Below are 14450 nucleotides of genomic sequence, written 5' to 3' on the forward strand. Positions count from 1 at the left end.
AAACTACACCTCTCAGCATGGCCCTTTCACTTCTATGGGAGTTCTGAGAACAGCCAAGCAAAGTGTGCATGCTGGGAGTTGTGGTGTCACCACAGCTGGAGTGCTAGAGGTTGCTGAAATCTCTTCTACACAATGGATGAAGCTACTCGGGAACAGATGATCAGCTTGGGTGCTGAGCGTTGGACGCCGGCCGATCTGATTTTGATGGCCTAAGCTGAGGATAGGCTGTAATTTGTAAAATCCTGGACATCCCTCTAAGATAGGCCATCAATATGGGTTCCGTACATAGCGTCGGGGGCCCCCCACCAATCTGATATTAATGGCCTGCGAGGCGGGAAGGACTGTCATGGACTGCGATCCCTAGGTCAGCTCTGGTTCACTACAGAGCACTAAGCCTGGTCCTCCCCGAAGAGAGCGTTAACCCGTAGACCAGGGGCCCCCTATGCAAATAAAACTGCATGCACTCTCTCTACTGCTAAATGATGAAAGTTGGGGGGGGCTAGCCAAAGCTCACCTAAGGGTCCATTCACACGTCCACTAGTGTTTTTTTGTGGTCCGGGCCAGCCCTGTGATAGAAATGCCTATTCTTGTCCATGGCTGCGGACAATAGGACATGCTCTATCTTTTTTGCGGGGCTACGGAACGGAACTACGGATTCATCTTATGTTCCCCCATTGAAATGAAGAATGCGGACCCAAGACTCCAGATGTGTGAATGGAGCCTTATTCTTAGCAGTCCATGGTGTGCCCATCCATCAGTCACTGAGTGTGTTAGTGTTAAATCTTTTATAGAAAGTATGGAGTAAAAAGGTTTTTTTTTTTTTTTTTTTCATATGGCCCCCATTGCCTTCAGAGGCTCTTTACAGCCATATTGTATATGTTGATATATATATATATATATATATAGGTTTTATAAGGGTAGGGTACAATATGTGAGGCCTGGGCCTAGGGCAGCAAAGACTAAGTAGGGGCAAGACCTCTCCCTAACTCCCAGGGCAGATGTACTTTATCAATATATTGTGTTGTGTGTATACATATATAAAACATGTAAATATAATTCATTATAATGATACATCCACCCTGGGAGAGGATGTATCTTGCCACCATTTAGTCTTTGCCGCCCTAGGCCCAGGCCTTACATATTGTACCCCACCCTTTTAAATTCTATATAATTCCACTAAATCTATGGGCATCATTGGGGTTAAGAGGAGCACCTATTCCCTTAGACGTACAGGATAGAGGTCTGAGCAGTCTCGCCCGCATACTTAGAATCGTGTATATCAACTAAGGTACCGGTAGTTAAATATTAACAGGTAAACAGATGCATATTGAAAGGGATTTCTGACCTTGGGACATTAACATGATTTCCATGGTAACCACCCATGGCAGACAAATTCATTTTATGGAGCAGATATTTTTGCTGTACTGCGTTGTAGAACAGAAGAATTGTGTAATTATTATGTGGGTTTTTAAACAAGGTATTTTATTAGGATTTTGTAAACTTCAATCACAATTAGTGGTTAACACATGTTAATGGAACTTGAAGGAGAGGAACATCCGCCAAGCTGGTGACATAAGCCGGACAGGACTCAGCAGCTAAATTATTGCCATCCTTTATCAAGAGGATGGTGGCATGGACTGAAGCGAGGGACAGGAGGAACCTGGACAGTTAACCAACATGAAGCTACAGTGTAACCTGCACTTGGGTCTTCGATAGTGTCGAACTTGACTTTCCATGGCTCACACTGGTGGAAATGGTGGTGAGGTCCTCCATCTCTACAGAAGATCTGCTCATCTATTTTCTGATTTGCAACCTTTGTTGTAACTATTTCACACTGAAGATGGGGTTGTCTTCTATTGGACCTTTGTGCCCATTATTGTGTCAGTCTGGGCCTAACTTGAGGATCCTCTGGTCAGACAGTCCAACCCTGGTATCTGTTAGAGGACACTTTCCATAGACTGCTCAGTAAGATGGAGTGACATCTTTAGGGCTCTTTTCAGATAGTAACATTTATAGGTGGCCCCAACATTGCCACCCAAGTTATTCCTTCCATCACTTGCTATATTGCAACCCCTATATTGGATATTAAACACAAATTTAATTCTTTATCTTTGGAACTGGAATCTTTATAGATGTCCATGGAAGGACACATTTGTCATTTTCTTTGGACACAAGTCTTCCTTTCCTACCAGCTGTATATGATTTCTGTTCATGTTGGTATTAATTGGTACTGACAACAAAGCCATTCTGGAAGGAGATCTAGGCCAGTGATGGCTAATCTCTGGCACTCCAGTTGTGTGTTGGGGCTACGACTCCCAGCATGCTCCATTAATTTCTATGGAGTTCTGAGAACAGCCAAGCAAGTGTACATCTTGGGAGTCAGTTTTACCACAGCTGGCATGCCAGAGGTTAGCCATCACAGATCTAGGCACTTTAGTGCCAGATCACAGCTAGGTTTGCCACCAGAGCCTTGACTCTTAATAGCCTGACTAGGGCAGCCACAGTGACTCAGTAGGACCATGGGAAGTTCAAGTGTTGTGTTTACATTACGATACATCCATATTTATGAATAGATTGCCAACCTCCCTAACCTCATTCCAATATGACTATCGAGGTACAGTCTGGTGTCCCTGATGCAGGTTTGGAAGAAAGTGGATCATAATAGGAGAAAGAGTATAAAGGGCAAGTGAAATTTTTGAATTCACTCTTGGTTTTGGTGTCCAAAACTGCATTATGAAACCTGACCGTACCCTCATAGTGTTCCTACAGTAGAACGTATGCGTTGAGCCCTGAGAGCTGAAAAAAAACACCACTTGTGACTCCAGCCTTAGTAGAAACTTAGGATTCTAGCTCCTGGGAACCCCACAAATGTAAAGAGGGAGAGGTTCCCATTGATAATTATTCGATCATGGGTTCTTGAGATCCACCATGGCTGCTCATTGCATAGAGACAATCTTTACGTGTCAGGCTAAGAAAATTTCTGCAACTTAAAAGTTCAGACTATCCGTCTGACTAGGATTGTTTATGTAGAATATGCCTCATTTATCTGAAAAGGGTTTTAAGAAAGCCATTGAGATCCAGGTTTCCCTCATGTGAATATGCCTTTACAGGTTTCGATATGCCCGATGCTTGTACATAAGCCACCGATAGAGGTGTCTGCAAGTGGCTTGTTTCGCTCACTTCCTTTCAGAACACATGTATGCTTGGTAGAGTGTGTGTAGGGGCTAGTCCGGAGAGATTGCAGCTGGCCCAAGCAGAATTTGTCCAGCAGCCATCTAAAATGTATGGTCATCTTAAGATGTTGGCACCGATTAATCAGTCCCCATTCTATAGAACCCCTACTCAGGTGCATAGAAAGATTTTTCATGTCATGGTGGACAAAAATAAGACAGAATCAGATCAAGGCAAGACCAATGTTTATTGTCTAGTTTTCAGTAACATTGCAGCCATCAAGAGAAAAAAAAATAAAAAAACTCTAAAACAAATTCCATGAACAGATGGAAGACATTTCTACACTGGTACTAAGCAGGAGTTGGGTCCCAAGATTTCAGTGAGGCTATTGATCCAATAAATTAGAAAGCATGGCCATTAAAGTGCATTCATTTTTGTGCTGGGATGAGGTCATCGATGGACTGGCCTTTCTCCAGCTGCTTTTCCATCTCGATTAGGAGCTTCACACCATCGATCAACATCTGAACCAGTTCTACCTCTGAGAAGCCCAGACGATCAGCATTTGAAACATCGAAGATTCCACCGACAGCTGCTGTGTCCACACCACCTTGTGGGAAGAGAACAGCGAGGGTTAAAAAGGCTCTGTGCCCAGGAAGAGCTGGCCTCTAGAAAAAGTTTAGACACAGAAAATGGGGTGGGGGGCAATGGTATGGTCCAACACCTGCCTCATCATACAGGGTAGGACCAAGCCACTCTGTGTACCCTTGCTCCCTTTTCTTCCTCTGCCAGCCCCTCTCTCCTTTTCATAGTCAGGGGCCGGTTCCTGCATAGTTGTCATGCCCGCCCTTGGTGCTCTTTAGTTTTAATCTATATGCAAATGAGCAGTTCTTTTTCTCCAGAATAAAGCAACAGATCACTAAGTGAAATGTACTATTACATTCATCTTAGCTAGCCCTAAAAGGTATTGGCCTAGATTTACTAATCTTAAAGATGGCATAAGCTTAGACCAGAACAGATTTATCACAGGGACATGTAAAGGAAGACCTGACATAACGTTGTTACCTGTTCCTCTCTTCTGCAGTCTCAGCCTTTTCAAGATTTCACCAAACTTTTCATGCTTGCTTAGATTTGGCAATTTAATGTGGACTCCAGCGCGGAGACCAGTTCCGAGGTTGGAAGGGCAGGTCAAGACGTAGCCAAGGTGCTGATTCCACATGAACTGGTAACCCTTGTTCTTAAACAAAGACTCAATCTGTAAAGAAGAAAGTCAAGCGTGAGACTTGTATGTCATCTAAGAAGAACTCAAGAGGTCTAGTGTTTGTCTACCATTTTTTAAAACGGTTTTCCAGGATTACATCTACTCTCGCTGAATTTAGGCCTATAATAGACCATTAAATGTCCAAGGAAATCTTAAATATATAATGTTTAATCACTTACAGTGGTCAGGCCATCGCAGAACCTCTTGAAGACTTCCTTCATGTTTCCACCCTTCTGCATAGAAATCACACGAAGGTGATCCTCCTCGTTGATCCAGACCAGGAAAGTCTTGTTGTCATTGTGCCTTTTAATAAAACACATTACTTAGAATAAATGCCAAAAAAAAAGGGACTGGACCCTTAAGCTACACCAACCATGAGGTCCAGTAAGTGTAATCCTCCTTGTATACATCACTGCCATTTAATTGCAGGTACTGCCAAGCACTACCTCTGCCATAGCCGAGCAACCATACCACACGTTAAAATGTCCTGACCTCTCCCTGGAAGTTGTGAGGAATCTCAGGTATCTATCTACTACCTGGTTTACTTAATGTTGGCTTCCTTGGATACCTGGGTATCCCAAAGGAAGCCGACTGTTGAGACCCTTAGTGGTTACCAGAATGGGGAACCCCAGTGCGTTGGAGGTCCTACCAGTGGCAAGACCATAGCTAGGAGAATGTTGAATGGAGCAGCATTCAAGCACAGTGGCACCTTCTTTGAATGGCGCATACTCAGCCTCCACTGCATTCAAACCCCTAGACACAGTCAGAGCTTGGAGGACTGGGTGTCCCATTCTGGTGATCGTCAACATTTGGACCCTCACCTATCCAGTGGATAGATGTTAGATGCTTCTGGCCAGAATGGAACACCCCCTTTAACTTGCCTCCATGACTGTGGCATTCCATATTCGGTAGATGCCCTCAATCCCCATTGTCAGACAGAATGGTATTTTAGCTGGCCATAATTGCCTGGAGACATCTGCAAGCTCACCAACACTGACTACTTCTATTAGAGGGGTTTGATATTCATCCCCACAGAACTTTGGTCCAAATAAAGACACCTTAAAGGGATTGTTGTAGATTAGAAAAAAAAAAAAAAAAAGTTCTTCCAAAAACAGCACCGTTCACTTGAGTGGTGCTGACCTGCAATACCAAACAGCCCAGGGACAAGAGTGGTTCAGTTTCTAGAAGAAAGGAGCCATGTTCTTCTCATTTCATACATCCCTCATCCACAGTATAGGGATATGTCTGATTGCAGGGGGTACAAACGCTGTGATCCAGCCAAGTACAAGAATAGCCACAAGCGCTCGTCCATCTCGGTTAGTCCCATAGAGGTGCAGCCACTCCATTTGAAGGGGAACATAGGGTTCCCATTCTCATAAGCGTGGGCCCCAGTGTTTAGACACCAGCCAATTAAGCACTTATCCAATGTTTGTCATAGGACAACCCCTTTAAGCACACCTCAAGACTGCTACTATAGGCTACCCCTTGTTCTGACCGGCTCATCTAATGCCGTTGCTGCTGCCGCCATTTGCCTGTGCAGCTTCTAAGCAGAATGTTTCCGTGTAGGTCAAGGTGCAGGTATGGACAGAAGATCAGATTAGGCCCTTATCCAGGATTTAAGCAGCTTAATGTGACAGCTAGCGAAGAACAAGATGGTAAGACAAGAGACAGCTGATCGGGCATCACCATAACCGACTTGAGAAAATGCACAGCTGTAATCAGACTCCATCCAGGACACAATGGCTGAATGCGGGTCCACCATGCAAGGCGATCATTGTGAAGATAAGCTCTTGGCTCAATGTGGGGGCACAACAGAGGCATGAAACATTTATGCACTTGATAATGGGAAGTGCACACTTACCTACATATATGCCCATGGGTTGAAACTAAAGGGTAATCACTAACCTACAGAACATATTTGCACATTAGTTGAAATTGGGGAGGTACACACCAACCAACATATTTGTCCATGAGTTGAAATTGGAAGGGGGTGCATCCTAACCTACAAACTTCTCCATGGGTGCCCTTGATTGCCATGCTTCTAAAAAGGTATAATTTTGAGTAATGGGCAAGTTATGGGACTGCCCATAATGTTGACACAACCATAGAAGATACCTACCAGATACCCCTGGCATCAGGCCAATCCCGGGCCATTCCAGAGGCCAAAAGAAGAGGAGAGACTGGTTTGTCGAAGAGGAAGTGATCGTCGATGAGCTGCTGCTGCTCTTCATCAGTCATGTTCTTGAGGGCGTAGTATTTGCCTTTCAAGTCACCATCCAGGCTAGCAAGTGCTGAAAAAATAAAAATAAAACAAGTTGACATAAGAGTCAATTTACTTCTCCAGATCTAGAAATACAAGTCTGGGGGGAAAATAAATTGTTCCTTCACTGGTTTATGTCTTGTAACCTCGGTGCCACCCATTGACGAGCCGCGGCCCCATGAGCTTATTCTGCCACCCCCTCTGCTTCCTGCAGGGATACAAGTGTTCATTCAGTCTTACGCCATGCTCCTGGGCCGCAACACACGGCCGACTGTCTAACACACGGCTCATGAGGCTGCTGCCAAAAGACATTTCATACTGAGGTTTTCACTGTTTGCTCTACTAACAGATGCAGGTGAAACCGGCAACAAGGCGAGATCCACGTACACGTGACAGAAGGGGGTTATATGCCAGCCACTAACAAATGACTGTACATTCATGGACACCAGGACTGCCAAGTAGGGATCCCTATGATATCCATGTGCCCTCAAAGAGCAGGGGTTGTACTGATGGGAAAGCCATGAGTATTACAGGCCTGGAGGTACTTCGATACCTCTGTAATGGTCGGTGAGGGCTAACTTGATAACACTACCTTAATTTATAGCCCTTAAAGACCACCCTATTAAACCAGGCTCTCTGTCTGGTAGTGTTATCATGCTGATTAAAATCATACCTCCCTTGTGAAAATCTGTTGCGGTGTTCCTGAGAAGAAAAAAAAAACACCTACTCTTTGTGTAAGTGAGGGCTACACTGCACTGATGGTCGGGGCCTGGTCCCTCAATGCGGCCCAGATTTTACTCCTACAGTCTCTACTCTGAGAAAAATGATGTTTTAATATATGCAAATGAGCCTCTAGGAGCAACAGGGGCGTTGCCGTTACACCTAGAGGCTCTGCTCTCTGCAACTGCCGCTCCCTCTGCACTTTGACAGGGCCAGCCGGCGGTTGCAGAGAGCACATTACGGTTGTGGAGACACATTACGGCTTCAATGCAGTAGATGGGCGCACTGCAATAACTAAAGTATACAGACAAGGCAGAAGGACCTCAATTATGCACCCTCATAAATGGATGGAGCTTCCTAAAGGGCTTTCACTATAGGGGAAATGAGGGATAGCTCTACTCATTTCTATGATGGCAGGATACATGCAGCCCGTTTCACACATGTAGATGTTCAGCAGCACAAGATAGGATCTGACCAGACAAGAAATGTAACTTTCAAAGCTGCAGCATCTAATAAGCCATCCCAATAAAAGCATAGCATGCATTGCCGTTTATATATCATCCAATACACAGGTGGCAGGATAGGGATATTGGTCTGCAGCCCATCTAGTAGTGTGGCCTCCACAGTCTTCTTTCAGAGTACAAAACAATGACATGCCATAAACCTAAAGACCCAGAGGCATGGCTCACTTCATCATAGAGTTGAAAGGGCTTGTCCCACAAAGACAACATATCCCCTATCCACAGGATAGAGGATAGTGTTTGAATGTGGTAGGTCTGACCGCTGGGGCCCACAAAGTCCATAAAGAGCAGACTTAAGTGGGTTAACAGTGGTTGAAACATAGCTGCTTTCTTCCAAAAACCTGTGAGTTGGGGTTGTCCCATGATAACAACTTATCCCCTAGCCAAAGGACAGAGGACAGTGTTTTAACGTGGTGGGTCCGAACGCTGGGGCCCCCACCAATCACTAGAGGTTAGGTTTCCCCCTGTTTGAATGGAGCGGCAGACTCACCTATGTGTCCGTCACGCCATTCAACTCTATGGGGCTGCTGGAGATACAAACCTCATAGGGTTGAATGGAACAGCTCCATTCAAGCAGGGGAACACAGGCCCCCAGCGGTCAGACCCACTTCGTTCAAACATCATCCTCTACCCTGTGGCTGGAGGATAAGTTGTTGACATCTCAACTCACTGGTTTTTGGAAGAAAGCAGCCATGTTTCCTACTACTATTTAACACATTGAAGTCTCCTCTTTATGGACTTCATGGCCCATTCTTAGGAGCTGGTACCATTTCCCTGTGAACCAGTGCTGAAGCACCAAGTACTATGCTGCCTACTATTACTGGTAGAGGGAACAGAAGTTCCAGACATCTTTAAGAAACCTTTGCAGAAGCTTTCAAAGAGAATCCTCTCTTCTGAACTGGATGACAGGGACCTATAGCTACTGCGTTCACCATGTCTGGCTATAGGTTATACTCCTATATTACAGTCAGATGGAAAGAATGCTTTTTTTAGGACGAAGCCATGACGCACTTTGCTCCTTTACCATATACAGCCAGGTATTCAATAGGGTTTGCTTGTAGGAAGACGCCTCCTTAAAAGGTCTGCTGCAGCACACGACACCCGAATCTTGAATCTCCAATGAAACTGAACACTTTCCAACCCTAGAGCCGTCTGCCATTGATACAACGCATCCCGGCATCTCTTACATCCATGACCCGCTTAGTATTGCATTTTGTCTTATTTACAGATTGTGCTCATGGAAACTTTTGTCACTGGGCACGTGGAAGGATCACAGAAGCAGAATGTCTCATTAAAGCAAGGCTCACTATTACTTATTCACAAGTGAAAGTCTACCTTCAACAGAGAGTTTCTCAATGGCTCGTCTTTCCCCGCGGCTACAGTGAGGTGGGAGGCAGAATCCACGAATGCTCCTGCCGGTTCTGACACGTGAGCTGAGAACGTAGTTTGGGTCCAGGTCATCACCACCCTGAAAATAAAAATAAAAAATAAAGTTATGTCATAGTCACTCCAATATATTGGGATCCTAATGAATAACCTGTGCAGACCCTGCTTGGACATGAATGATTTTGGACACCTGCCCAGGAACAGGTCGCAGAGGACCACGATGGACTCCACACTCTGAGACCAGGATGACCGCTTTTTAGGTTATAGATGTGCTGACACCAGTCATCAGCTGTAAACTGTTGAGAATCCTGGCAGCAAGTGTTCTATTTCCCTGCAGCGCCACCACAGGGGAAACTAAGCATTACACAATGACCATTGAAATTTGGGCAGGACGGGTTCTTCAGAGCTAAAGACTCTATGGCCACTGAGGATCCAGCATAGATGATTCTCCTGTACTAACTCACAAATGCATTTCCTCAAGCTAGACATCCTACAGTTTTCTGCTGAACCCCCAATACAAGATGAAAAATGAATACTACTTACCTTTAAATTTTCAGAATTTAGGTCTGTTTTGTGCTGGTCTGTGGGCTTGTAACCCCCATGTCTGTCCTCAATGATGGGGTCAAATAATTCTGGGAACACGTCATAACACTCCTCATCCCCAGCAACACATCCCACTGTCATAATATAAGGATGGCCTACACAAGTACAACAGAAAAGTGTTATGAGGATAAGCTCCCCCCTAGTAAGTCACTAGAAGAAGGTTCCCCCTCATAAAAAGAATGACTTGTACGAGGGCATCCAGAAGAAAGTAGGACAGGTTCACCATTAACGATGAGACCATTTCTACACATTAGATTAGAGAATAAGTAGTAATCATAACTGAAGACCCCAATAAAGGACAGTGTGAAAAGTGTTTCATTAATGTGAAGTTAGAGTATAGGATAGGCCATTAATATCTCATCAGTGGGGGTCCGACACAGCCCATTCCCCGATCAGCTGTTACCTGGTAGCTTCACCATTCCATCCACTGCTGTTCAAAAGGCAGGTGGGGTGTCAAAGCCCCCACCAATGGCATGTTGATGGCCTCAATAGTAAAATCATGGAATACCCCTTTAATTCTAACAAAAGGATCCACAGAAAAATGGGCTTCACACAGACCATCCATTAGTGGACCATTTGTAAATTCATCTGCATTCACCATCCAGAACACATTCGAGTTTCCAGTCATCCGTCTTAAAGAGGCCTAAAGAGTTCCTTTTAAAAAAAAAAAATTTGCTGCTTGGTCTGCACATCCTATTTTGCAAACTTGCAAAAAAGCATTATGATGGACAGTGGCCACCAAATCCATAGGGTTAATTACTTTGAGGGAAAGCAACAATATAGGATGACCATGGGTTGTCTCATCTCTTCCATAAAATGTAAGACAGACAATAGGACAAGCGAGACACTACAGAATATATTCTAAAAACTTTGAATATGGGAAATGCTAGCCACGTGGGCCCAGATAACTTGACTTGTCCAAATGGTTGTAGGCACCACCTAAGCGCCAAGCCTCCCAGAGGATCCAAGTCCATTAGATATCCTACAAGGTGACTAGAATTTTGAAAGTTCTAATGGCCGAGAGGAGGTGTAACTTGGCCCTTGTGTGACTACCTAATCCAAAAGGCAAGTCAAGAGTCAGGAGCAACCTAACATTAAGGACAACCGATCTTAAAGTATAAACTGTATGAAGGGTTCCAGTGCTTCCTTTTGGGGTCTCCAGTCATGATGAGGTCTGCATTTTCCATTACTTGATTGAATATTTAGAAATAAAGGAAAACCATGTTGGATACGTCACATACATACAGAAGATAGAAAGCCATTTCGATAGGGGTTAGTACAGATGTTTACCTCACCTTCATAAACGTATGGCAGAAACATGCTACACTACATTGGAATATAGCGATGGTCACACTCTAGGCCAGCAAAGACCCGTCACGTACGCTATACGGAGGCAGCCATCTTGTTGACTGCACTGAATGCAACCAATAGCTTCACTAGGGACTAGTGACATTTGGCGTCTTATACCTTGACATTGCCAGGTAAGGGCCATCAAATATGGACATAATAGCTGCCTTCCCTGTGCAGAGGTCACGGGTAAAATTTTGAAGTTATGCTGAAAAGGGCATGCATGTTTTTACCAGGATTATCCACCCCAGTCTGTATGAAGTCATCCAGCGTGAAGCCACTGGGGGTCATCCTGCGCCTCAATTTATTGTACATGTCAAAAGTTAACACCTTGGCCATATGATTGTTGTGACCACGGAGGTCAGGGAATTCTTCCTCGGCGGAAAGCCTCACAGTGATGGGCTGGGCCATATTGGGTTTACTAGAGTGAGAATAAACACTGTACAATGGTAACATCTGTTCCCCTGGTCAATAGAAGTGCTGCCACATTTTAAGAAAATGCAAATTACGAAATGCCCGAAGAAAGGTCATGGGATGGTCCTTTTAAGCCTGCAATGATGGGTTTGAGCACTTCCAGTGATGAGAGTGAACAGATGGCAAAGTGAATGAGAGGACAGAAGGAGAGCGAGATAGAAGCTCTTTACCTGGGTTGTCAATCCCAGTCTGAATGATATCATCCACTGTAAATCCACTCGGCGTCTGTCTCTCCCGCAGTTTTCCGTACAGTTCCTTAGTCAGCACCTTGGCCATGTGATTGTTGTGGAGGCTCAAGTCCGGGTACTCATCCTCAACGGAGAACTTCAGCTTCAGCTGGTTGTGGGAGTTGCCGAAAGGCATGATTGTACTCTACTGCAAAAGATTATGGGGAACAAAGGGTAAAACTTTCACAAGTCCGTAACATGACTTTTACAGTGACCTTGGGAGACATTACAATGGACGCCATTTTGACCAAGCAGAGACAATACGGTCAACTTGACACTACCTACCCAGGGTTGGGCTGAGCCACCCGAGTATCAGAGGAACCTCTGGTGGGCCCAGCCTCTGATACAATAGCTCACCCCCCCCCCCCCCCCCAAATAAAAATAAAAATTGGGGATTGCCTTTGGAGATGATCACCTGCCACTGGAGTCTATTTCTTTGACATAAAACCAGAATTTATTGATAATATAGGAGTTAGACCCTAAAAATTAATTCCTCTGGTGGCTCCAAGGAACTTCAGTCTGGCACTGGACCTACTATCGTCCCCCAGCAGGAACCGGAATGCCAAGATTTATGAGGGTCAGCGATTACTAACCATTTTGCTCCCGTCCCTGCCAAATGACTACAAATTCTGTCCTGCTATTCTAATGACAACGGGAAAGCTGGGTGACAATATGGCTGCCATTGCAGCTTGCACAATAGCGGTAGTCCCAGCTTTTCCACAAATACCCTTTCCCTATACAACTGTATATCTATCTTCAGGACTCCTAAGGACAACACTTTCGGAAGCTGTAGTTAAAGCGGCCCCCCGACTTTCCTATGTAGCACAGTTTAAGGTAGGTGGTAGAGAAATTCCATTAAATTTACAGATTGCATGTCAATGCACAGTCTATGGCAGGGATGGCCAACCTGAGGCTCTCCAGCTGTTGCTAAACTACAACTCCCAGTATGCCCACACTGCCTACGGCAGGGAATGGTGGGCGTTGTAGGTCGGCCATCCCTGCTCTATAGTACTTAATCTGCAAGTCCAGGTCTGGTACCGTATATGGAGATTTATAGATGCACAGGCTGGGGAGGGCGAATATTGAGCTGATGCAATAAATGGATTGTGTCACTTTAAATGACTAATTACTGACTGTAGTGTCATACTGAAGGTTCTGCTGTTGGCAGGGTCAGGATGAAGGCAGAAGGTCTTCCAAATACCCCTACAAAATAATGTCACTGCAATAATCAGTCACCCCAAATGCTGCTGGCCCTAAGCCCACTTGCTGCACCACTGATATAAGTAGTACCAGTAGGGGGCAGTGCAGACCTGGGACAGTGGAGAGAAAAAAAAACTTGCATTAACTCTTTCACACAATATTCCATGTATAGACATTTCTGTTTGCACAAAACTCCCTCCCTCCTTATGAGGGTCAGCAGCACATTCCTGCAGCAAGGGAGTGATAGACTGCAGCAATCTTCACCCTGCAGCAAGTCTCAAATCTGTCAATTTACAGAAGGAAAGAAAAAAAAAATGTTGTAAAAAGGCAAAAAGCAGCAACGCCCCAGTCTGGAGAAGGGACACATCTCAAGGGCATGCGCTATGATGCACAGCTTCCCTGTTTGTGAGCCCCAAGAACATCCCATCACAAGCTTCCTAGCACTAGGACCACCCACCCAAAGCATGGAGATCCTGGGGTCCCCTGCTAAGGATCCAAGCTGCTGCTGATGACTTGTAAGTGAATGACTCCTTAGATTTCAGGCTGAAAAGCAAAGGATATGGAAATATCTGACCTCATCATCTTCAAGAAACCATTGCTAGATCAGAACCCAGCGCACTGATACATTGTATCCAGGACAGGACAGCAGGGAATGCACCATAATACATTGTATCCATGTAATATAACAGCATGGGATGCACCATAATACATTGTATCCATGTAATATAACAGCATGGAATGCCTTATAATACATTGTATCCATATAATATAACAGCATGGAATACACAATACATTGTATCCATGTAATATAACAGCATGGAATACACCATAATACATTGTATCCATGTAATAGGACAACAGGGAAGTCAGACTAATGCCCTGCATCGTATGCAGAAGAGGAGCCACAATGATCAGCAAGGGGCAGGATGGTTACTTACCAAGGATTTATGTTACTGGAGGCAAATAATTAAGGACCCTAAATGACTTCAGGACCAGCAACTCCCCAGACCAGAAGGGATGTGTGTGAGAGAGGGCTCCCAAGCCCTTTATATATCAATGCCAGGCCAAGCAGCCATTGGCTGATATTTATATTCCATTCATTGGATTGGTAGGCTGGCAGAGGGAAGTGTCAGCAAGAGCTTCTAATCAATGCTCTTCCATTTTATCAGAGCTGGAGCTGTGCACAGTGCAATGTAAGGAACACTCTGCAGTGTAGCTATAGGGGCGATGCAGATACGTGCAGCCATTATGTACTGTGCACAGTGCAATGTAATGACACTTAG

General features: G+C 44.8%; 2 protein-coding genes across 2 annotated transcripts in view; one reads left to right on the top strand and one right to left on the bottom strand.

Annotated features, from left to right (window-relative positions):
* Nucleotides 1-3399: 3399 nt before the first annotated feature.
* CKB (creatine kinase B) lies at nucleotides 3400-14212 on the bottom strand. The gene is made up of 8 exons (XM_044271647.1): nucleotides 14106-14212; nucleotides 11911-12115; nucleotides 9860-10014; nucleotides 9266-9398; nucleotides 6549-6720; nucleotides 4609-4732; nucleotides 4234-4423; nucleotides 3400-3778 (listed from the first exon to the last, which is right to left on the bottom strand). The coding sequence occupies exons 2-8, from the start codon at nucleotides 12101-12103 to the stop codon at nucleotides 3600-3602; spliced, it is 1146 nt and encodes a 381-aa protein (XP_044127582.1). The 5' UTR covers nucleotides 12104-12115; nucleotides 14106-14212; the 3' UTR covers nucleotides 3400-3599.
* Nucleotides 12359-14450, top strand: part of TRMT61A (tRNA methyltransferase 61A) — a 46485-nt gene continuing 44393 nt past the window's right edge. Inside the window, exon 1 of the mRNA XM_044271649.1 lies at nucleotides 12359-13682. The gene's annotated coding sequence lies outside the window, so the exon portion shown is untranslated. The remainder of the gene's footprint in view (nucleotides 13683-14450) is intronic.

The sequence above is a fragment of the Bufo gargarizans genome, chromosome 11 (assembly GCF_014858855.1).
Source record: "Bufo gargarizans isolate SCDJY-AF-19 chromosome 11, ASM1485885v1, whole genome shotgun sequence".
In the NCBI taxonomy this organism is placed as follows: domain Eukaryota; kingdom Metazoa; phylum Chordata; class Amphibia; order Anura; family Bufonidae; genus Bufo; species Bufo gargarizans.